Source organism: Periophthalmus magnuspinnatus, chromosome 5 (genome assembly GCF_009829125.3).
Source record: "Periophthalmus magnuspinnatus isolate fPerMag1 chromosome 5, fPerMag1.2.pri, whole genome shotgun sequence".
Taxonomy (NCBI): domain Eukaryota; kingdom Metazoa; phylum Chordata; class Actinopteri; order Gobiiformes; family Gobiidae; genus Periophthalmus; species Periophthalmus magnuspinnatus.
The window spans coordinates 28,611,245-28,633,642 of NC_047130.1; the positions used below are offsets into that span (position 1 = coordinate 28,611,245).

At 39.2% G+C, this 22,398-nt stretch overlaps 2 protein-coding genes across 2 annotated transcripts; one reads left to right on the forward strand and one right to left on the reverse strand.

Moving 5' to 3' along the window:
* Positions 1 to 643: 643 nt before the first annotated feature.
* Positions 644 to 15,907, reverse strand: zgc:113054 (uncharacterized protein LOC541322 homolog). Its single transcript, XM_033967297.2, has 11 exons — positions 15,818 to 15,907; positions 12,589 to 12,778; positions 12,424 to 12,515; positions 12,062 to 12,294; positions 11,567 to 11,803; positions 11,424 to 11,498; positions 10,080 to 10,296; positions 9,075 to 9,283; positions 8,355 to 8,427; positions 3,967 to 4,084; positions 644 to 1,533 (listed from the first exon to the last, which is right to left on the reverse strand). Exons 1-11 carry the CDS (start codon positions 15,831 to 15,833, stop codon positions 1,338 to 1,340), a joined length of 1,656 nt encoding a protein of 551 aa, XP_033823188.1. The 5' UTR covers positions 15,834 to 15,907; the 3' UTR covers positions 644 to 1,337.
* A 2,338-nt stretch (positions 15,908 to 18,245) lies between these two features.
* Positions 18,246 to 22,375, forward strand: eevs (2-epi-5-epi-valiolone synthase). Its single transcript, XM_033967298.2, has 5 exons — positions 18,246 to 18,436; positions 19,077 to 19,713; positions 20,037 to 20,273; positions 21,153 to 21,405; positions 21,965 to 22,375. Exons 1-5 carry the CDS (start codon positions 18,300 to 18,302, stop codon positions 22,036 to 22,038), a joined length of 1,338 nt encoding a protein of 445 aa, XP_033823189.1. The 5' UTR covers positions 18,246 to 18,299; the 3' UTR covers positions 22,039 to 22,375.
* The last annotated feature ends 23 nt before the right edge of the window (positions 22,376 to 22,398 follow it).

A 22,398-nucleotide genomic window follows, 5' to 3' on the forward strand; every position in this document is an offset into this window, starting at 1 on the left:
TTCACATAAATACCAACAGTGTCATATTGCAGAGCGAGCTAATTGGGCTCCTACTTTTGCATAATTGCAGCAGTTGGGGTCACGTCCTCAGCTCACCTCTCCTTCAAGTATTGTTTTTCAGCACACAAACAGTTAATGGAGCAATTAAGCAGAAGCACCACTCCTGGAGGCCATTTGGCAAGAAACAGGGCGGATCAACGTTGAACCCAAGAGCTGTGACTGTTCTGATGGTACACAGGAGTTTAGAAAATGTCCAGTATCCAGTTAACAGTGAACGTATAGGCCAGCCGGGACACGCTCATCTATGGATACTGCACTTTTGTCACTTTAAAAGAGTTTGACTTTAACTCTTTTGGCTTTATTATTCACTCGGAAACATGTTACCTTTATTTTTCTTATAAAAGCACATTTCAATCAGAAGGAAATTGACAAAAAGGATGATGAGCTCTTAATATCCAACACATTTATTTGCTAGAAGATGTCACACGTACAATACAGCTCTTAGCAAGTAACAGCAACAGTTAATGGAAAGTTATTGCTAAAAACAAACTCGTGCAGAGGTAACAAACTTTAACATGCCATCGGTAAACTACAAACTCAGTGATGTGGATAGTTCTAAGATTGAAAATTAAATAGACTTGTTATTGTAGTTATTTTATGAGCGAACTTAAATATGTAACTATATCAATACTTCACATTTTGAGATGTTGTGGATCTTTTTCTATAAACTTTGCTGCTCATCACATTTGTAACATAGAAAGAAACAGTTTACTACAGTATTACTACTATGATGCTCATTCTTTTCATGAAAAATTTGCCAAATCAAGCACTACTTGACCCAACACAAAAGATATCCATAAATATGAACTTGTGTTTCTCATTAACGGCCGTATAATCACCCTGACACCGTTTTATGATCAGAACAGTAAAAATAATAAAGTAAAGCATTCAGAATAACTCATCTTTAATCACATATTTAGATAGCAGAGTGGGACTTTTCACTAATTAATAAGAAATCACGTCTTGTTGGGTTGTGGCTGGTCGATAATTATGGACATTTACAGCAATAGAAAGTACATTTTAGCACAGATCTGTCAAAATGCAATTAAAATGTTTACTTCTCCAGTTTTGGGCTTGTGTGTAATGTGTAAAATAACGATGTAATTTGTAAAAACGATATGTTTTGCAGCACGTGAAGTCGTATCAAAGCTTGTGGTGCTTATTCTACGTGTAACTAACTTCGCATCTGTTGGGTTTTTGGTTTTCTTTTTCCAGGCTTTCCCTTTTTGACGCTTTTATTTCTAAGCCTGAAGTTTTGATCTCTTCTAGTGGGGACTCTACCATAGACTTTGCCCACCCTCTATGACTAAGTTATGCCCTGTCATGTAGTCGGAGGCGTCACATGCCAAGTAGACCACCGCTGCTTGCAGGTCTGTCACTTGAGCCAGTCTACCAGCAGGGATATCTGACAGCCAGCGCTGCACCAGGGGCTTCAGGCTCTCCGAGTGGATGAGAGGGGTGTCCACGATGCCCCTGAAAGAAAGTGACAGACGGTTACTAAAAGCGGGAGGAAAAAAAAAAAACACACACACACGCACAATGGAATCACAAGGCATCACAATACAGAGGCGGAGTGGCAGCTTTAGTGACAAAAATAAACCCCATTCTTCTCAGATATAAAGGACACGGTGGCATCTGGGGTGTTTATTGTGGGGTTGACGTGCCTTAGAGTGAAGGGTTGAAAATAATAATAATTAGATGTGTTGGAATTGTTTAAAGCACCAGAAATATCTAGTAACAGTTTACACGTATTGTTCAAAACTTGATACGCAAGTTTTGTTTTGTTATAAATATGACAACATAAAGTAGTTCTGTGTTCTACCTCATGAGCTTTTGTGTTGCCCTTGGAACATTTGGTCATTTTAAGTCCTTTTTTTGGACTTTTTTATTACCGTTTGTATGTTGGACCCAGTTAGTAATCAACATTCAATTTGATTTTCTGGAGAATTACTGACAAAAACAGTAATTTGCACAAAATCGACATGAAGGATTGTGTGTTCTTTTTGCATGGATGACTGAAAATACACAGGTTTGTGCAGCTCAGTCCAAGTCTAACCTGAGAAGCAAAGGAGAGCCTAGAAACCAGACTCAAACTGTAGTGCAATTTAAACCTTAACATGAATAACTGGGAGGAGATGAACAATACTTTTAGCAGCATCTGGGGTGTTTATTGTGGGGCTGACGTGCCTTAGAGTGAAGGGGTGAAAATAATAATAATTAGATGTGTTGGAATTGTTTAAAGCACCAGAAATATCTAGTAACAGTTTACACGTATTGTTCAAAACTTGATACGCAAGTTTTGTTTTGTTATAAATATCACAACATGAAGTAGTTTTGTGTTTTACCTCATGAGGTTTTGTGGAACGTTTGGTCGTTTAAGTCCTTTTTTTGCACTTTTTTATTATTGTTTGTTGTTTATTGGTGGGACCCCATTAGGAATGAACGGATCAGTCCAAGTCTAACCTGACAAGCAAAGGAGAGCCTAGAAACCAGACTCAAACTGTAGTGCAATTTAAACCGTAACATGAATAACCTGGAGGAGATTAACGATACTTTTATTTTTGTATCTACTATGATTCCTAGTAGAACAACACCGCTACACAACTTTGCATAGAGTTCAATGCTGTGCTGTGACCTTCTAGTGAGCTGTGACACAAGAAAGTAACATCAGAGGGTGTCAATTTAAACACATTCGTCAACACGCAGCACTTTTCCTAATGCGTCTCTTTACCCAGGTGACATGGAAGAGACTACAAGCTACACGCTCTACTCCATTGTTCCATCTATCTATCTAGCTGCATTTGATACAGAATTCCAACATTTAGGTACATTAGCACATCCAAAGGAGCATGTGACACCTTGGTTAACGTATTCCACCTCAATTATATTTCTCTTCAGCTGCCCGTTATCTGGAAGCTTTCCTGGCAATCAGAGCTAGTGTTTTCCCTCAACCAATTTTCCAGATAATGCTGCTTATCACCGCCGCGGCTAAAGTTGCCAATGGAACAGGGCTCCAGTCAACCTCGCAAGCGCTAATTGTGTCCCCTTTTTTATGCATATTTACCCACTGTCACTTCAAAAAAGGAAAACCGCTAGCCCGTTGAGACGTCGAGTTAACGATAGGAAAGAGAATTTGCAAATTAAAATGAGCAAATAAGCAGCAGATAAATAAAGGCGAGTGTTGCGTGGACAGATTTGGGGCTAAGGGATGCGCCGCTTAACAAACGCACGGCTGTCTTTGCTTTTCTCTTTTCAGCTGCACCGACAAATAGATACAAACAAGGCCCTTTTGTGGCACTTGGCGTGAGGTTGCTAATTTGATTCCCTAATTGAATAGAACAATAAGAGCGGCTGTTTGCTTGATTCATCCCTCAAGACGTCATCCAATTAAGAACGGATGCATTGTTTGAAGACTTAAATTAGCATGTTGTTCTCAAATGGGGCTCTCCAGTTGAAAGCACTCTAATCACTGTTTCTTTTTGTAGCTCAATTGTAGCGCGAGGATTTTTGAAACAAGTTGATATCAGAAAATCAAATTTAATCTAAAAAAGGACTGATAAATCCAACGTTTAACATGAGAAAAACTACAAAACATATGATTTTATTATGAAGGAACCTACTCTATACATGTATTCATAGGTTTCGGCTCATTTTATGTGACATTTTTGAGGATTTTTCATTAGTCAAAACATAATATTTTAATTGTTAATTGCTGTTGTAACAGTCCCAATCAAGTATCGTTCAGAAAGCTGTGGATAACACAGTACTACATAGATTTTGTTGGGTTTTTTAATTCAGATTTGTCAGGTTTACTTTCGTTGTACGGTCTAACCTCAATGGGTCACACAGTCATTCATTTCTAAATCAAATGGTCAAAATAAAACACCAAGAAACCTCAAAACTTACGGCGATATACAGTTAACACGGACTCCACGGTCAATCCACTCCGTGCCCAGGGTTTGGGTGAGTTTGACCACGCCGGCCTTGGACGTGTTATACGACAGCTGCTTCTGTGGATGAGGCACTGAAAAAAAAGAAGAAAAAAACGGGGAAATGTGTTTACAACTCGCAGCACACAAAGACATGGATTACTGAGCATTAGCTGTGTTTACGTGCACACCGGAATTCTGATCATTATCGTGATTATTTATTTAAATGTCATGTAAACAGTTAAATGTGATGTGAGTAATCTGATTTATTTCTAATTGCCACGTTACTTTTTGCATGATTTCACTTGTCAAAACTTGCAGAGATGTGTAAATGTTTAAGTTATTTTAAAATTCATTGTCTCTTTTGTCTTCTAAATAAAACATTGACTCTAAAAACCCTCTACTTTCTACTTAACATGTGTCACCAGGTGTTTTTGATGATCCGATTTCTCTTATTATTGGGTTATCTGATTATTCTAGCAATAATTTTTTCCCTGGCCGTGTAAATCTATCCATTGTCGCACTTTGAATGCATACACATAAGCAGTTTTCAGTTGTGCTCTTGTGGACACTCCATAAAAGCTCTTCCATTAGCTGCGGGGGAACTGGAGCCATGTAAAATTAATAGCTCATAATGTCCAGTTACGCTCTGTCCTTAGCAACAAAGGCGGGACCCATTTGTTTGCCTTGACCATCACAGATGCTGCACACTGCATGGGATGCCGGGACAGGGGCTGGTTTTCCGCTGGTTGATTAATTATCATAAGGAGGGCTCCAAGTTACATACAACTTTAGTAGTTAACCTCATCACCTGCCGATCTGACTGCCAAATGGCTTCAGTGTGAGACCGCGGATGATGAATACAGCCCAGCTACAGAAAGGCACGGGACGGTCCAGGGGAGAGACCAGGCCTGGAAGATAAATCTAGCTCATTCATTTAAGCTTGACTTTTAACAATGTTTTAAAATTGCTATACTGCTAAATCAATGCGCGCACTTTTCTGCAGCGAAGTTACGGTAGAGGCCAAATTGGCAGGTAACGGTGAAATTCTGGGTTAAATCAAGGTCACAAACTGGAAATTCTGTCAGTTTGAGAACATTTAAGTGGTTAATCTGACTTACTGACTGATCTTTAGCTTGTTATATGTTCGTTATTCATTATGTCATGGCTTATAAGTGATGCAAAATGATTCAATCTGCAGGTTGCATGGTACAAATAAGACGTTTTATACTGTAATGATCCGAGATTTAGTGTTGAGTTCAGAGTTGACACCTTTTGTTGTTCTTCTGTACTGTTTTTAGTTGATGGGAAGGTTATATTCATCAGTTATTGGTCTGTTTTGGAGGCTCTGAGGAGTTAAGATCACTGCTGTTTGGCTCTGATTTTGGCGTGGGTTACGGTCGACAGTAGCCTTTGTGTTCAGAAAATAAACAACCAGAAAAAACTAGAATGCTACAATATTATCCCAACACGTACAAACTCAAAAGAAGCGAACTCTTGCTGTATTATATGAAATTATTCTGGACTAAAAAGGGTAAAATCCAGAAGTAAACCAAGACAATCAGGTCTACACTTCGTTGATGGATCAATCAGTGAGTTGAAAGGTCATCAGGAGTCTTTTACGGTCCAAGAATTAACTATATTTAGAAGATATCCATTCACCAGATGCACCCGGCCCACAGTTTGAGAACCATCAGTGTAGTAAGATGTTTAAATGTGCTGATCTTCTGCCGGTGCGAGTAGATAGCGCACGCAGGTATAAGGCTAGACTGGGCTGGATAAGAAGAGGCGAGGACCTTAGAGGAGCAAGTGAGGAGGAGCGCAGCCCGGGGCTTACATGCAGATTGAAGGTGAAATCCCACTTATCAGGACAGGAAACACAGCAGCTCCGAACGGCTAACAGCGCTAATCCCCGCTCAAGACCTGATGATACGGCCCCAAAATACCATTCAGAAAACTCCTTCATCCTTTAAATAAGCCCGCATTGATGTTTTTTGCCGTCTTAAAGAGCTGCAATCCCCAGAGAAGCGGGAAAAGAAGCATTCTCCAAAGCTCTCTTTAAGGTTGCCCCTGCTACGTATTGGTCGTTTCAAGTGGGAGGAAACATGCACTTTATCAGGCACGCCTTTTACATAGAGTTCAGTTCAGATAAGGGATCAAATGATGTAGCCTTTCCCCAGAAGGCCTGCAAGAGGATGGTTATATGCCACCGCGATGGGAGGTGTCATCCGTCCAGCAGGGGGGGCACTACAAACAAAAAGCTCACAAGATTAGCCGCCTAATTCTAGTTTGGACAACTTTGATCAGGCTAAAAGGTGGAGCGTTTTGATTGTACAAGTAACGTTTGTGTTACTTTATGTATTTATTATTATGAATTTGAGGCATAAGTACCGTAAGACTTAAACATCATAAAGAAACAAGCATTTGAAATCCTAATTTAAACACGGAGAGAAGACAAGTATTTTCAGAAGTTTCAGAGTATTGTGGTATATTGCTCCATTCTCTGAAGATTGACAGTGGATTGATCTCTATCAGGGAACTCAAACCATCGGGAAAACGCTTGGAGAAACGTTCACCAAGCTAATTTAAAGTGGTTTAAATAGGACGTGAAATTTGTGAATATTATTGCTATTAAATGACAAATGGCAGAGTCAACACAACATCCTTCAAATATGTCTCCAATGTCAGTTTGAATCATCTGAAATTGGTCTGAATATAGCTGTTTTTTTCCTTAAAGCCTTAACCTTTGTGTAAAATGTGTTTATGTAGAAAATTTACAAGCGAAACTATTGAGATTGGCATAATTTATAGCAATTCAGACATATTCTTGTGTATTCTTTGGTACTAAAACTGAACCGAATCGAATACTGAACAAAACAAACTACAAAACTATATCTACTTCCTTCAAACCTCACAATTCAACAATCCTGCAACACCCTCCCAACTTTTCCAACAAGTGCACGTCCGCCAAACACTGTACCCGTAATACTCGCCGCTTCTATGGACGTATATCCTCTCAGGCAGATGGACAAAAAGCTGTCATTGTGCATTTTAATTGGACTTTTACAGCTGCGTTTTGGGGCTTCCACTTGGCCAGAACAGCTCCCATCTGATTACACATTATGACAATATTATAACAGATGTCCCGACCAATAAAGTATATTCCTGAAGGACTCTGTGTAATGTGTATAATTGATCATTTTATTTTATGCAGTCTCTATTTACCAGCATGCTCCTAGTTTACAGATTGCCCCCGCAGTCTGGACAGGGGCCCATATGGCACATTACTGGCCGTTTGACTACTATACTGCTGATGAAGTGATGTGGTTCTCTGGAGGAGGAACCCCTTTTGAGGAGGGGAGGGAGGGATTGGTTGCGGGGAGAGGGGGGGGGGGGGCGCTCCGAAGTCTTCCGCCGTTCAAACGAGGCCTTGGGCTCAGTGCACAGGAACACTCTCCTCTCACACTCACATCCCCCAAAGAGCTCCATAGATGGGGATGTTTATTATGATGCAAAAGGGCTACGCTCACATGCAATCACAACACTTTGTATTTCCTGCCATGTTGTCTGCTGCTTCAGAGGGGCTAAAAGTTATGGAAGAGAAAAGCTGCCTAATCCTGTTCAAAGGGGATCGTGTGTTTCTCCGCTTAACACAAAGCTCGTTCTAGAAGGATGCCCAGATACACTTTTTTTTTGTAATATTGCCCTGTTATTGTTATTTGTACGCTGCAGGAATAGGTTTTATAAATACTCACCATTTGGAAAACTACACCCAGTTTTGTATCTGATGTTCCCAGTGAGCCTTTTCTGACTGAGTGACATTCTCACCTCACAGTAAGACCGTTCCTTTCTGCCTTTCTGTGGAGAGTTTGCAAGTTTCTCCTCATGTCTAGGCAGGTTTCCCCAACAGAAAACACACACAACGGGTAAAAGTAGTCTCAACCCGAGCTCTAGATCGTGGAGGATAGTGGAGCTGGACCCCCGGGCGTGGCACTGCGTCACACACTGCTCCTGACACATTGCTCCGGTGGCAATGAAGGATGGGTCAAATGAAAGGACAAATCTGAGCTATTCTTGCAAAACACATTGAAACAACTTACAAAATATCATCCAGCACAGGTTAAATATTTCTTAAAACATGTAAATTAAGTTGAAGCACGTGAAGTACTACATATTTCCCTGTTTAAAAGACCTGCTCTTTTTTATTTTAATATTGATTCATACTTCTGATCATTTTCCTTGTTGTAACCTTCACATATTTGAAATTTACAAGTATATATTATGTGCGCTCTCATTATTGACATGATAAATACTCGGTCAGAAGAGGACATGTTGGAAGCTGCGGCGACATGAACCGTTACTCACCGATGAGACTGGCCATGGAGGCAGTGTTGATGATTTTGCCGTATCCCTGCTTCAGCATCACTCGACCGGCCGCCTGAGGAAGGATTCAGGGAGAAGAGACGTGTTACACAAGAGGCTGTGGCTGTGAGTGAGTGCAGTCCCAAACAGAAACGTTAAGTAGCACATCATCAAATTCATTTATAGTCGAAATTTGATTAAAAAAGCATTTACTTAAATTATTACCAATACTGCCACAATAAACGCCACACATTTATGTAATTAAACCACTTATTTGACATTTCTAATTATCATTTTTGTTTGTTTATTTGTTTTTGAAGTGGTTATTTTGGGAGTCCTGGACTATTATTATTATTTGATTATTATATTTTTATATTATTGTGTTTCTTGGCAAATGTTAGTTTTTTTTTTAAATATTAAAAAAAAATCTAACATCTGAATATTGATATTCCAGTAAAATATAGATAAATACAGACATTTGTAATATTTTTGTAATACAATTAAGTTTTTGAAAATAAATGTTTAAAGTATTGCAATTTAAACATTATAATCTTACAAGCGCCAACATATTTAAATGTCGATTTGTTTTATTTATTCCCCTTCTCTGTGATAAAAGCTAATTATATTTTAAGTATTGTAAAAATCAATGACTTTAAAACTAAAATCTCTGGTTATAATTCCTGAAATGTCCCAGATTCTGTTGCAGACAAATGAGTAAATCACCTGACAGCACATAAACGTCCCTCTGAGGTTCACACTGAATGTTTTGTCCCACTCGTCTAAAGTGGTGTCCTCGCTGGCTGAGTTCATGTTGATCCCTGCGTTGTTACAGCCAATGTGCACTGTCCCCCATTTGGACACGATACAGTCCATCATCCTCTGGACATCTTCAAATTTGCTTATGTCTGCTGTGACGGCCAGGCTGTGGATCCCTGTGAAAAAAAAAAAAAAATGCAAGTTTGTTGGGATTTATTAGTTAGGTCTGCTCAAAGATTAAACATGCTGAGGTACAGGTCTTATAAAGTAACATGAGAAGAACTGGTTTTGAGAAGATGTTGCCATTTTAACCTTTACAATGCTGCCATCTCCTGGTCAAGATGAGCAACACCCCCCAACCCCTGTCTTTTTATGAAGGAAGTGCACACTGAAATTTGTATTATTGTGTGCAATGTAATCACTAAAAGCAGAACATATATAACATAACGAGTCAAAGTACAAAAACTATACTCTAGTCTTGAAATTACAAGAACTGACTTCAATAGTTCAGTTTAAATCTATGTTGAAAAGTTTGGAAATTCAGTCTATGATTTGTAATTGCTTTTAAGAATCAATTTTGTGATGTGTTGAAATGTCTGTGTGTGATGTAACTGTGCTGCTGTCTTGGCCAGGACTCCCTTGAAAAAGAGATTAGTAATCTCAATGGGACTTTCCTGGTTAAATAAAGGTTAAATAAAAAATAAATAAAATAAAAATACTAAAGAGTCATTTTAAAAGGTGGAGTATGGCACGATTACTCTGCCATGACCTAAAGATTAATCAAGTCTATCTTATTTCAACAATCCAGGTTTATCAACTCCTTAGTTCCTCTTCTACCAACCATTAAAACTTAAATCAACATAATAAATGTCACCAGTAAAATCTGTATTTAATCTGAACATGTTTAGCTGATATCTGGGACACAAATGGTGAATGTTTATAAAATATTATATACAAATCCAACAGTTCTACCTTTAAGATTCAGTTCTTTGACCACAGTATCAGCTTTGATCGGATCGATATCAACCACAGCCACGTTAGCCCCCGCCTCCCCCAGCGCGTGGGCGAAGGCTCGGCCAATGCCCTGTCCCGCTCCGGTCACATAGGCCACCCGCCCGTCCAGACGCATTCGATCCAGAATAGAACGTCCCATCACTCCACGGAACACCTCGTCATTGGTGATGTTTGCCTAGCAGAAGAACAAAGTCTAATCATTTTAAGAGAAATAACAGTTTTCATTGAGGTGAGCACATTTAGCATCTCAGTAACTTTTCTGCTTAAGAGGAGCAGTGACTTCACTGCCTGACCAGCCAGACCCTTCTATATCCTGTTTGAATGTACAAGGGTCTGGCACCATAAAGACCTCAAGTCACCCTCCAGACTTGGGACAGTCCAACCACAGCCACTAATTTGTGTCACGTGTTTCTCAAATGTGGAAGACAGGTTATTCTCTAAAACTCAAAGCTCTTTTAAATACATATAATCTGTGGTGTGTTGATTGGATGTGTGAAGAGCAGTTCCACTTGTTTCTGTACCTCGGGACATTTGGCTGTATCCAGAATTTGGGAATCAAAAATCCAGTAGAAGTGATGTGGCTATGCCCATTTCTCAAGGATTTAGTTCCAATATATTTTTATTTATGCATTCTGAAAATATTAAATCTTTAAATACAATTTTGAAAACTTTGATTTCACATGTACTTTAATAAATGGGCACAAAAATGGAGATATGTTTCATGAAACTGAAGCAAGAGGATAATGTTTTTGTTTTGTTTTTTATGTGCACCAGTTTGTAGCATTTGTTTTTGTATATTATAATCAATTGTTATCGGGACAAAAATAATTAAAAAAAAAACAGTAAAGATGAATACTGGTCCCTCATTCACTCACCGACTTCATACTAGACAAGGTTGGTAAATTGTTTTGGCGTAAAGACACCACAACAGTTTGCTTGAGAACCACAGCCGCCACAGTGTCGCCCAAGATTCTCACATCACGTAAGTCAGCCTTTCTTAACTTCCAGGAATCAGCGAGTTCAGGCATCGACAGACAAACATGGCCACACCCTCATTCACACCACAGAATTTACTACACGTTCTCTTGATTTTACCACGTGAGGCGCAGCACACAACCCAACAAAGTAATGCTACAAACATCACTAATAGTTCAGCATTTAATAGTTTAGGAAACCCCCAGAAAAGCCATTATCCTTTCTGTTCTTTTATTTTGTGCCTCTCGACAGACCGTGACAAACAGCTGGGATAATTCACAAATTTCCAGTTAAATGACAAAGACAAAATGATGGTTTAATTGATACCTTCATCCTAGAACTTTCAACAGCAGCGGAAACTCGTCTGACAACAGTGATCCCATCTCGTAGAGGGAGAATCACCTGTAGAATGAAAAGACATGTAAAGGTAAACCGAGTAATGGTGGACAGCAAAGAATAAGTGCTCATACTTGTTCCACACGTGGATCTTGGGCGACAAAGTCATTGAATTCCTTCAGTGCCACGGCGTTCTGATCGGTGATGTCTCTTAGATAAACTTTGCCTTTAAAGAGGGAGTTGTCCACACATATGACGCCTTGTAATCTCAGCAGATTATTGTCCAGGATGCACTTGTAGTAGTTGATGTAATTAGGTTTATCTGCATCAATGAAGACCATGTCAAACTGTTCTCCCGCGTCTGCCAACTCCTAAAATGACAATACAAATGCTGTTTGTTCTTGTCTACTGCTGTTTGACTGCTGTCCAACTCTTCTCATTCATTTCTCACACATTTGTAAGACTCTGATGTTGAGTTTTGAATCATAGTCATTGAGCTAACCTGCACAGACTGAAAACACCCTCAGTCTGCCTGCAGCAATTGGACAGACAGATCTCAACTGCGTTTCAACACCTTTTTTTTTTAATGAAATGCAAATAAAATGTATTTAGCTGTTCTATAAGATTACCCTAAGGCTGGTTATCGCAGATCCAATTTTAACAATTATCTTCTTTCCATGTGGAGACTTGTCAAAAATAGGTTGTGCAAATTCCTTTAGATAAGCCTCCAACTCCAAAGCCACCAAACGACCGTCGTCCGGAAGAGCCTCTGCCATAGAGAGCGCCCCATATCCCGTGAACATCCCGATCTCCAGGATTCTCTTGGCGTGACTTATGTGCACCAGTGTTTTCAGAGTTTGACCTGACGTAAACAGCAACATCATAAAAATATAAGTAGTACAGAATATTCATCCAAGTCTACACAGTTTTTCATTAACACTGTGATTGTAATTTTGTTTTTGTGTTTTCTGTTCAGTGGAGAGTGTTTTACCTTCCACGTGTCCAGTGATGCACTCTTTAGGAAGCCGGAACTTAGTCTTACCCTCCTTGTGCACACGGTCCCAGTCATGACTTACAGTTTTCCTGAAATTAAAATGATTAAAACACTTCCAACATTCTTTCCATCACTCTGTTTCTACCACTAAAGTCTTCATACTCGTATAGCTCAGCCAGGGGTTCACTTTCCGGTGTGGTGAACTTGTCCAGGTAGTCGTCCAGGCCAGTGGCGATGTCCAGAGCTCGCTGAAGATGGTCCGTCAGCTCTGTGGGGACGCTGCCATTTGCTGTGGCTATGTCTTTAGCTTTTGTTAGAAGATCCACAAGAACCTCCACGGGGGTATCTGGAACTGCAAAAGCACAGAACATCTCACATAAAACAGAACATCAGAAGAGCCAAACATTGTTCTGAAGTGGATCTACAGTTACTTCAAAACATTATTGAGGTGAAATGTTTAAAAACTGACTCATTACTTGAGAAATGATTGGACAAAAATATGACTTAATTTTTAGGCAATTGTCTGGACATATCACTGTATTATGAACACTATGATGCACTTCTATTTCCAACAAGATTTTAAGAAATAATTATGATACTGGTCCATTTTTTTGGCCCATTTGATGATGATGATGATGATGATGATGGTGATAGGCCTGGCACAATTACCGGTACAGATTTTGAAGTGTGATACATTGCAGAAAATATCATAAATCATAATACTAATAATACTAACCCTAAAGCAGGATAATTAAAACAACTTCAATAATAATAATAATAATAATAATAATAATAATAATAATAATAATAATAATAATAATAATAATAATAATAATAAACTCTATTAGGGCAATAGTCCTTGAGATGATTTATTGTTTGTTAGACTTATATTAGTCACATTTACATGAGCTGGGATAAGAAAGAAGACTGCTTTGGGAGCCTGGACAGTTTTATCTGCTTGTTCAGTGAAAGTCTGCCAGCCCTCACCCCCGTGTAGTCGATTCATTGATCCACAAACCAACTAACAATTTCTTGAGTCGACATCAGCCCGCAGCTGCTATGATAAATACTGAAACACGACTCAATGTTGATAATGACTCAGAGAAAAAAGGAAAACCAAAATATGTTTGAGTCAATACAGTAATTATCGTGACAGGTCTATATGACACCAATTGTTTTTGAGTACATTTCTACTTGTACTGTGGTTTGTAATGTGTGTACATGGATATTAGAGTTTCAGAGTTTTAACGATATACATTGTACTGCTCTGACAATGATCTTTTTTGAAACCCATAAATGTAGTAACTTCAGCACTGACGTATGTTCAGTTAAAAACACAGAGAGTAAACACCAACAGTGCTCACCTATCAATCCCATCAAAAACTGTAATTGTAACTGGAATCTGTATTGTATTGTATGTAAACTAAACTTGATAAACTAGATTTATTGCAACGTGACAAGCATCCAACCCTTTTCTGTGAACCACAAACTTTAATTAGCACTGGTAAGCTCGGCATTCACGTTCCTGGTTCCCATGAAGGTAAATACAAGGAAGCAGACCACATACCAGGATATGTTTTGTAGATATTTAATTAACAGAGGTAAATCAGGACCACTGATGATGCAGAGTGTTGAAGGAATGTGATGGTCCATCTATGGTTTAAAGTAAAGTCTCAAACAACGCACAGCATCCAGCAAATTCTCCCTGGATAAACAAGACCTTGCTTGAATCGTGTTGGAATCGTGCCATCCTTCCACCTCAGAGTTAAGGCAAGGTGACTGTTCAGTGCCTATAGAGTTATGTATAACCCTTTGAGCAGAGAGGTAAATAACTATGTGAAGCGTTTGGCTTTAGGCGTAATGTCAGCTTCTAAAGACTTCTCACGTTCTGCTTCTGGAGGTGTTCCAGCCTTTGCACTTTGCACATCTTTTAATACGCATGAACCATACACAGAAAATATATGCAGTGTGGCTGTGAGGAACACTGCATTCCACCTCAGGGCTGTGCGATCAATCAAATATAAATCCAAGATCGGTTTTAAATCATCAAAAATATGTTTGGGTTTAAAGGAGGCAATCGTGTCATAAAAAAAAGAAATGTTTTTGTTGAGCAGTGTGCAAAAAAATCAGCAAGTTAAAGGCTCATATGATGAAAAATCAACTTTATGAGCTAATAATGTTATAATGGTGTTTGCTCATTCTTCGTTTATATGTTGTGTCTCCATTGACTCATGTTTGAATAATCCTGCATTATCCTGCATTTAAGGCTTCAGTGCTCAGAAAAAAGTATGTTTTCCCCAACCCCCTGTCTCCACCTATTGCTCCATACTTTCTTATAATTAGAAAAAAAAATACTTTGGATTAAACTTGTAGGGTTAAATAAAAATCATATTTTTCCTTTATAAAAGCATGTACAATAAAATGGCACGACTCACAGACCGAGCCTCTCAGTTCTATGATGCCACTATGAAATCTTAACTCCACAACTTTAGGTAGGACATACAATCTCTCATTATTTTTAAGTGTTACTGAACTGAAGTGAGTACAGTGGATCTAACACTCTCTGTTCTAGGGCGGGTCATAGTCCGTCCTGATGCAACAGTATTCAATAAAACGAGCACATCATAGGTCTGGGTTATACTTTTCCTCCTGATATAAATCTGTGAACACATTTGAATAAATGGCTTGATTCACTTCTTTTGAGTTAAATGGCATCAGCTCAAACACAGACACTTTACCCCACCTCTCCTCCACCCGTCCTCCTCTACCCCTCCTCTACCCTTCCTCGACCCCTCCTCTACCCCTCCTCCTCTACCCCTCCTCCTCTACCCCTCCTCCACCAGCCTCCTCCAGCTGCTCTGAGAGAGAGACAGGTGTGACTCAAGTCTGAACTCTCTGAACTCTAGCATTATTATTGTTTCTATGTATTTTATGTTGGATGTGTGTTTTGTTTTCTTGTTTGTTTTGTTTGTTTGTTTGCACATCAGACATCCCTAGCTGATAAAACTGTTGCTCGTTGTTGGACCTTGTAAAAATCTGTGGGTTCATTTTGCGCAGTAACAGAGCGAGCAAACTGAACAAGATGAACTATTCCGGGCCAAATCAGGTTAAAAGTGGACCGTGTGCAGACTAAACCCCGTTAGAACCAATAGTCCTCCAGTGTTGCACCGTTTCTATCAGAGCAGAACAGATCAGAGCAGAGGAGAGGAAAGTGTTGAACGCGCTCTGACAAACTCTCACAGACAAACCATGTGCGCCTCTGAACACAACCTCCTCCCGAGAGCAAGATCCTGAGTAAAGTCGTCTACTACTGTCCTCCTGTAGCTCCTGTCCCTCTGTACTCTGCTGTAGTGTGCTGTACTGTAGTCTGGTGCAGTGTGGTGTACTGTACCTTTGTCGTGTGGCATGGTGCGTCTGTGGGCGGGACGCAGGCTCTGTTCCTCTCTCTACTCGGTGATCCCGTGTGTAGAATCTATGTTATATCATGTTGTAAAAAAAAAGAAAAGAAAAAAAAAGCCTTGGATAACTTTAGGTGAGGTTAGGTAATCTCTCCTCCCTCTAAAGACCAGGGGCCAACCACAGGGCTCACGCGCGCTCTCTGCACACGTCACGAGGAGTTTTTTTATAATTGTGGAGGGGGGGGGGGGGGGGAGAGGGGGGGGAGAGGGGGGGGGGGGGGGGGGGGGGGTTATATATTTTCTATATAACCTCTCTTCATGATGTCTCAAAAGGTGTATGACATAAGATGACTCACTAATGACAAACTTATTAGATTTGTTTTATACATTTTGTGCAATTTTTAGCCATGAACTTAGAAAGAGGCTGTGGTGTGTGTCTTTGTAATCTAGATATTGACACATTGACTGATTGACTGAGTTGATTGATTGAAAAGGGTAGTTAGGGTAGTAGGGTAGGGTAGTATTTGCAGTATAACCTATAGAGCAGGGGCGTCAAACACATTTTCACCGAGGGCCACTTCAGCAAAATGGCTGCCGTCAAAGGGCTGGATGTAAAATAAATGTAACTACTTTTTAAACTTGTTGACTTGTTGAAATTGACTGTTTTTGTATCTATTACTTTTTCGAGTTACAAATATTCCATATGCGTTTGCAAAGATGTAAAAATATGTCTGTGTAACTGTGTATCTCCTGATAAAACGACATTTTAAGACCATCATACGTTTTAATTTACCCTGTCGATCTGAAGAACTGTATTATTTTTATTTATTTATTTATTTGTGTGTTTATTTATTTATTATGTATGTATTTATTTATGTATTTATTTATGTATTTAATTGTATATTTATTTGTTTTATTATTTATTTACTTATTTATTTATTTATGTATTTAATTGTGTACTTATTTTTGTATTATTTATTTACTTATTTATATATTTATTTACTTATTTATGTATTATTTATTTATACATGTTATTATCATCATCATAATCATCATCTGTTCAGGAGTCTGGCCACGTCTCGTACAGTTTAGATCCGCAATCAACTCACTTCTTATCCTTTACTCAAACCACCTCCTCTCCTATTCCTGCACAGGATTAGTTTAGAAATAATGTAGTAGCCCCTCACTAAACCAAGAAGCCAAACAGCAATAATAATAATAATAATAATGATAATAATAATAATAGTAATAATAATAATATAATGGACTGTATTTGTGTTGTGAGTTACATTGTGAGTTGTAGTGAAAGAAAAAGTATCTGTTGCCAAATTATCAAACATTAACTATCAACTGAGCTCTCAAACTCTCTTATTTTGCTACTTTTCAAATCAAAATAAGTAATGTCCTGAAATCTACAGCCTTGCAAATGTTTGTGCTGTGTGCAATAACTCATATAATAGGACATGGATCTGCAAACTTTTCAGATTGTGCTCCCCTAAAATACTCATGCAACCGGCTCGGGACCTCACTGCATAATGAAACTCTGTAACATCAGTAATAATTTCTATTTGCAAAACATTTGATGGTTTAATTAAATGTAGAGCCTGATTGTATGTTGTGTTATTTGACCAAATTGCACCAAATACTGTAAACCTCATTTGAAAGCTGATTAAATACATGATAATATTTGTAAAACTATATTTTTTATAGTCATCCCGCGACCTCCAGATCAGTTTAAACTTCTATTTTGGGAGCTGCTGTGATGGACAACAACTGCAACCAGATAAAAATAGCTCCCTATACAAGTAGCATAGATTATGTATATGAATAACTCTAGTGGTTGGATGTTGTACGTCTGTTCTCATCCAAACGGCGTCTTCAGTTCTGCTCAAATCACTGATGAACACTGCCTTACATCAGATGGATACAAGGAGGAGCTAACTACAGCGAACCTAACTCACCTGTTTCTGTTTTTTGTCCAGGTCTATTGAGCTAAACTAAGTGTGAACGGAGTCATATTTTGCATAATAGTTCAGGTCCCTAACTGGATGAGCAGCAAAACGTCTTCACTTTCCTCATTCTCTTCACTCTTCTCAGGTTGACAGAATCTTTTTTTTTTCCTTTTCACTTTGGCTCATACCTGGACGACTGAGGCATTACACAAACATCATTTTTTTTGGTTTGTTCTTCTTTTGTTTTCCCAATCTGCCGTTATCATCATTGGATATATATAGAAAGAGGATTTTTCTTCTACAAGTCCAGTAAGATGAACTATATGATTGATTAGTTAACATCTCCTGACAATGTTGTGTAAGTAATGTACATGTAACAGCACGCTCTGTATGAAGGGTGTGAAACTCCTCCCCTAACTTAGTATTTAAAGAAATTCGCAGAGACCCTTTTCCCAGAACATCACCTCAGTGTTTATGTGATTTCTCATTTTGCAATCCTATATCCAGCATAATAATTGGCGAGATGGGAAAGGTTCACCTGCTCAACAACGTCAAAGAGAATACGACCGAGTACAGCCTAGTTCGAGTCAAAAGCACATGGACTTGTAAAGAGAAGCACAGCCACATCGGGTCGACTGCGTGTGTGTCTCCAGCCAAGATGTGAGTATCAATGACACTTAGACGTCTTCATTTTAAAAGTATTTCAGGCAATATAAGAGTAAACGTGAGCTCTAATGTGGTCACTGTGACACTTGACAATAAAGACTTCAAACCCCCTCACATTTTATTTTATATATATATGTTGTGTGTGCATATATTTTTAAAGGCAGGCTGCTTTCAATTAATTTTAAACTCACTATATTTTAGTGGATGCAGTGATTACATCTGTCCTAGATCACCTGCCAAACCTGTTCACCAGCCTTTTTCATAATGACTTTTTCCAATTACTCGCTCTTGTTACGTATAGTATTCCAGGATGTTCTTGTTTGCTTTATTCCGAGGGATTCTGACATTAAACTGATATATTTCCACGTAGAGACGAGTTTTAGATGCCACCAGGATAAGTTACAGGTCAGATTTGTGTCGAGGCGAACCTGATCATCGTAAGAATGCTTGTTTTTCATGTATGTAATGTATTCTTGGCCCTGCAGTTGATTGAATGCAAGATACATAAGTTATACCCACAATAAAGTACTGAAAGATGAGCTGATGATAGTAAATCAGGTCAGGAAAGTGTGTATCCTCAGTCACCTCTCACCTCACCTGGGCCCTTCCCTCTAACTCTGTGTTTCTCTGACAGTTATGAAACCCTCACAGAAAAAGGCACCAGCTGGACCGTGGTGACCCCCATCATCTTCAGCTACAAGGTTACAGAGACGCACGGCCTCCTGGACCCCTGCAACGCCACCCTGCTAACAGGCCACGCCCACGAGCCGCAGACCTCCGCCGACACCCTGAGAATCCCCTCCAAGCCGATCAAGCGTTTCGTGGTGGTCGATCAGGAAGTGTACCGCATCTACGGCAGCCAGATCACTAAGTATTTCGAGGTTAACAATGTGACATGTAAGATTTTAGCTCTGCCCACCACCGAGGAGAACAAGTCGATGGAGATGGCCTTGAAGATCCTCGAGGAACTAAACAGTTTCTCGATAGACAGGAGAGCAGAGCCTGTGATCGCGATAGGAGGAGGGGTCTGCTTGGATATCGTGGGTCTGGCGGCGTCTCTGTACCGCAGACGTACCCCTTACATCAGAGTACCCACTACGCTCCTGTCCTACATCGATGCCAGCGTGGGGGCCAAGACTGGGGTGAATTTTGCAAACTGTAAGAACAAGCTCGGCAGCTATATTCCACCAGTCGCCACCTACCTAGACCTGTCCTTCATAAAGACCATCCCTCGCAGACATATCTCCAATGGGTTGGCCGAAATGTTAAAGGTCAGTTTCATCGCGTTGGGCCAAAGTATCATGTGCACTCTGTTCTCACTTATCTATTGTATGTTTGGGATCATAGTTACACAACCTTACATCAATAATTTTGGTTCATAGTCAAATTTTACTGTAAGACGGCTGCATGTGGTGATGAGGCTAAAAAACAAACACCACTTGCATGTTTTAAAGGGCTATGTTATACTTAATAATTGTGGGGTTTCCTTTTTGTAATTGTTAAAGTACACCTTATAATCCTCTTTCCTGGAAGTGAAAGTGTTTAACAAACTGCAATTTCTCTCTTCTATACAGTGCGTTCTATATGTTTGCAGATGGCCTTGATGAAGCACAAGGAGCTGTTTGAACTCCTGGAGAAACACGGCCAACATCTCCTAGATTCAAAGTTTCAGTCAGACAGCAGCGTGTTTAGTGTGAGCAGTCAGAGCGCGTCCCGCTCCACACGCCTCGCCATCGTCACCATGTTGGAGGAGCTGGCCCCCAACCTGTGGGAGGACGACCTCAACAGACTGGTGGACTTTGGACACGTCATCAGTCCAGCGCTCGAAATGGTAATCCATCCTGTATCAGCTGCTGACAAGATCAAAGTTATTATTGGATGAAATGAAATGCACAGCAACAACAAACAACAAATATTCAAAGAGCATTTTAACAGGGCTGAGCGTGTGCCTCGTTGACCAATAAGGAATTCTGTAAAATATTAAGTGAAATAAATAGACAATATGGTAAATGTTGGTAAAGGACAAGTTATGTAACCCTAAAAGCAGTCAGTTTATAGATTGTCAACAAAAATGTCAACATAGCGTGGAATCCTTGGAATAATCTGATATACAGAATATGTTTTAGTGTTTTACTCTGATAAAACTTACAGTTTAAATCCAGTTACTTATGTTCTGCAGTGGAACAAATCTGATAAAGTTGGACTTTTAACACTCTGGGCTGTTCTCTGAAAATGCATTGTCCCCCACAGGGACATAAGGATCACCTCTTAAATTAGCATCTACAGAAGAAGACTTTCCAGTCTCAAAAGTCTGATTTATTAAAGTTTTAACTCCAAAAAAATGAGGCAAAATTTGAATTTTTAGGCAATTTGTCAATGAGATATGGTTTACTGAAATACCAAATAAGATCTACACAATCCCCTCTGTGTTTTTTAGTATCTAAGATGACAATAAAATGAAGAAAGACATTTAAACCTGACTTCATCTGTTAGAGATTCACATGTTCAAAAAAAATTCATAAAATGTCTTATTTTTTATATAAAATCTTTACATGACAAAACGTCATTTATTTCTGAACTTTAAACTACAGAAGAAGCAGCATCTCGCCTTCAACAACATACGGCATAATGTTATGAGTTTAATTTATTGTTCTTCATACACACATCCTCTTATTCCCTCTACATTAACTGTCTTCTGTGCCTGTATCAGAGGGTGCTTCCGTCCTTACTGCACGGAGAGGCGGTGAACATCGACATGGCCTACATGGTGTACGTGTCCCGGGAGAGCGGGCAACTGACGGAGGACGAGAAGAACAGGATCATCAGCTGCATGGTGGGTCTGGAGCTGCCCGTGTGGCACCAGGCCTGCACCATGGAGCTGATCCAGAGCTCACTGCAGGACAGACTCAAGCACTCGGGCGGGCTGGTGAGGATGCCCCTGCCTGTGGGACTAGGACAAGCAGGTGAGGATGGAGGTTTAACAAAAGCAAGTATTTTTTATCATTTGAGGAAGTTTGGTAAGAAAGTAAGTGGAGCAAGTAGCTTCTCTAACACCTTAAGTGTTTTACTCCTTACTTTCCCTACTTCTTACTGTATGAATTATAAAACTATCATAAATTATCCTTTTTTTGTCTGCACATTACAGAGCTAAAACTATAATAACAGTTTCTTCTTCTCAAAATTTTACAGAAACAACCAAACACACAAAACTATGACTAAACAAGAGGAAAACAAACACTCAAACTTAATATTTTTCTTTTCTCACAACCAGTAAACTGAAACCAGCAGTGCCCCATGACATTAAAGCAAACAGTGATATTTATAGATGATATTTCTTACTATAAATCAATAAATGGTGCTTGTATATAGACATAGAGAGACATCAAGTGGTCAGGGTGCATATTACAGCTGCTACACTGTATGACAAGAGTCTCAATGTGTCTTAAACGTGAATATTTTAAAGTTTAGCATAGCTTCTACTGCGTCATCCAGCTAAATTGTGTGTCTTTTTTTGTTTTGCAGAGATCTTCAACAACACATCTTATGAAGTCTTGACCAGCGCTTATGAAAAATGGTGCAATGAGCGTTCCTGCTGATGTTGATGATGTTTACTGAACTTGTACGTGAAGTTCAGTGGGTGCTATCGGTTTATTTTGTCATTTTTATTGTATTTTTTTAATCAGTATTTGTATGTACTGTAAGATGAAGAGGCGATATACATCAGAAAAGGCTGATACAGATTCACAGTTTTGTTATATTTTATTGTAAATGTTGTTTTTAGATTGAACGACTGAGTGCTCCAATTTCTACAGTACTGAACGTTACAGTATGTCCGTGCTAAATGAATACTACAACAATGGTGGTATTTATACAGTATATGTGACAGATAACGCTTTCTGTATTAATACATGTTTCTCAGACTAAACGGGTCATTATTATTATATTGAATTTTATAT

Bases quoted from the DNA above. Each gene is read 5' to 3' on its own strand.
- zgc:113054 (XM_033967297.2), bottom strand. The intron at 12,516-12,588 runs GTATGAAGACTT...TTTTAATTTCAG, and splicing joins CCCCTGGCTGAGCTATACGA to GAAAACTGTAAGTCATGACT. The intron at 11,499-11,566 runs GTATGAGCACTT...TTCATTCTACAG, and splicing joins AAGATCCACGTGTGGAACAA to GTGATTCTCCCTCTACGAGA.
- eevs (XM_033967298.2), top strand. From the start codon at position 18,300: ATGGGAAAGGTTCACCTGCTCAACAACGTCAAAGAGAATACGACCGAG. The intron at 19,714-20,036 runs GTCAGTTTCATC...ATATGTTTGCAG, and splicing joins GGTTGGCCGAAATGTTAAAG to ATGGCCTTGATGAAGCACAA. The intron at 21,406-21,964 runs GTGAGGATGGAG...TTTGTTTTGCAG, and splicing joins TGTGGGACTAGGACAAGCAG to AGATCTTCAACAACACATCT.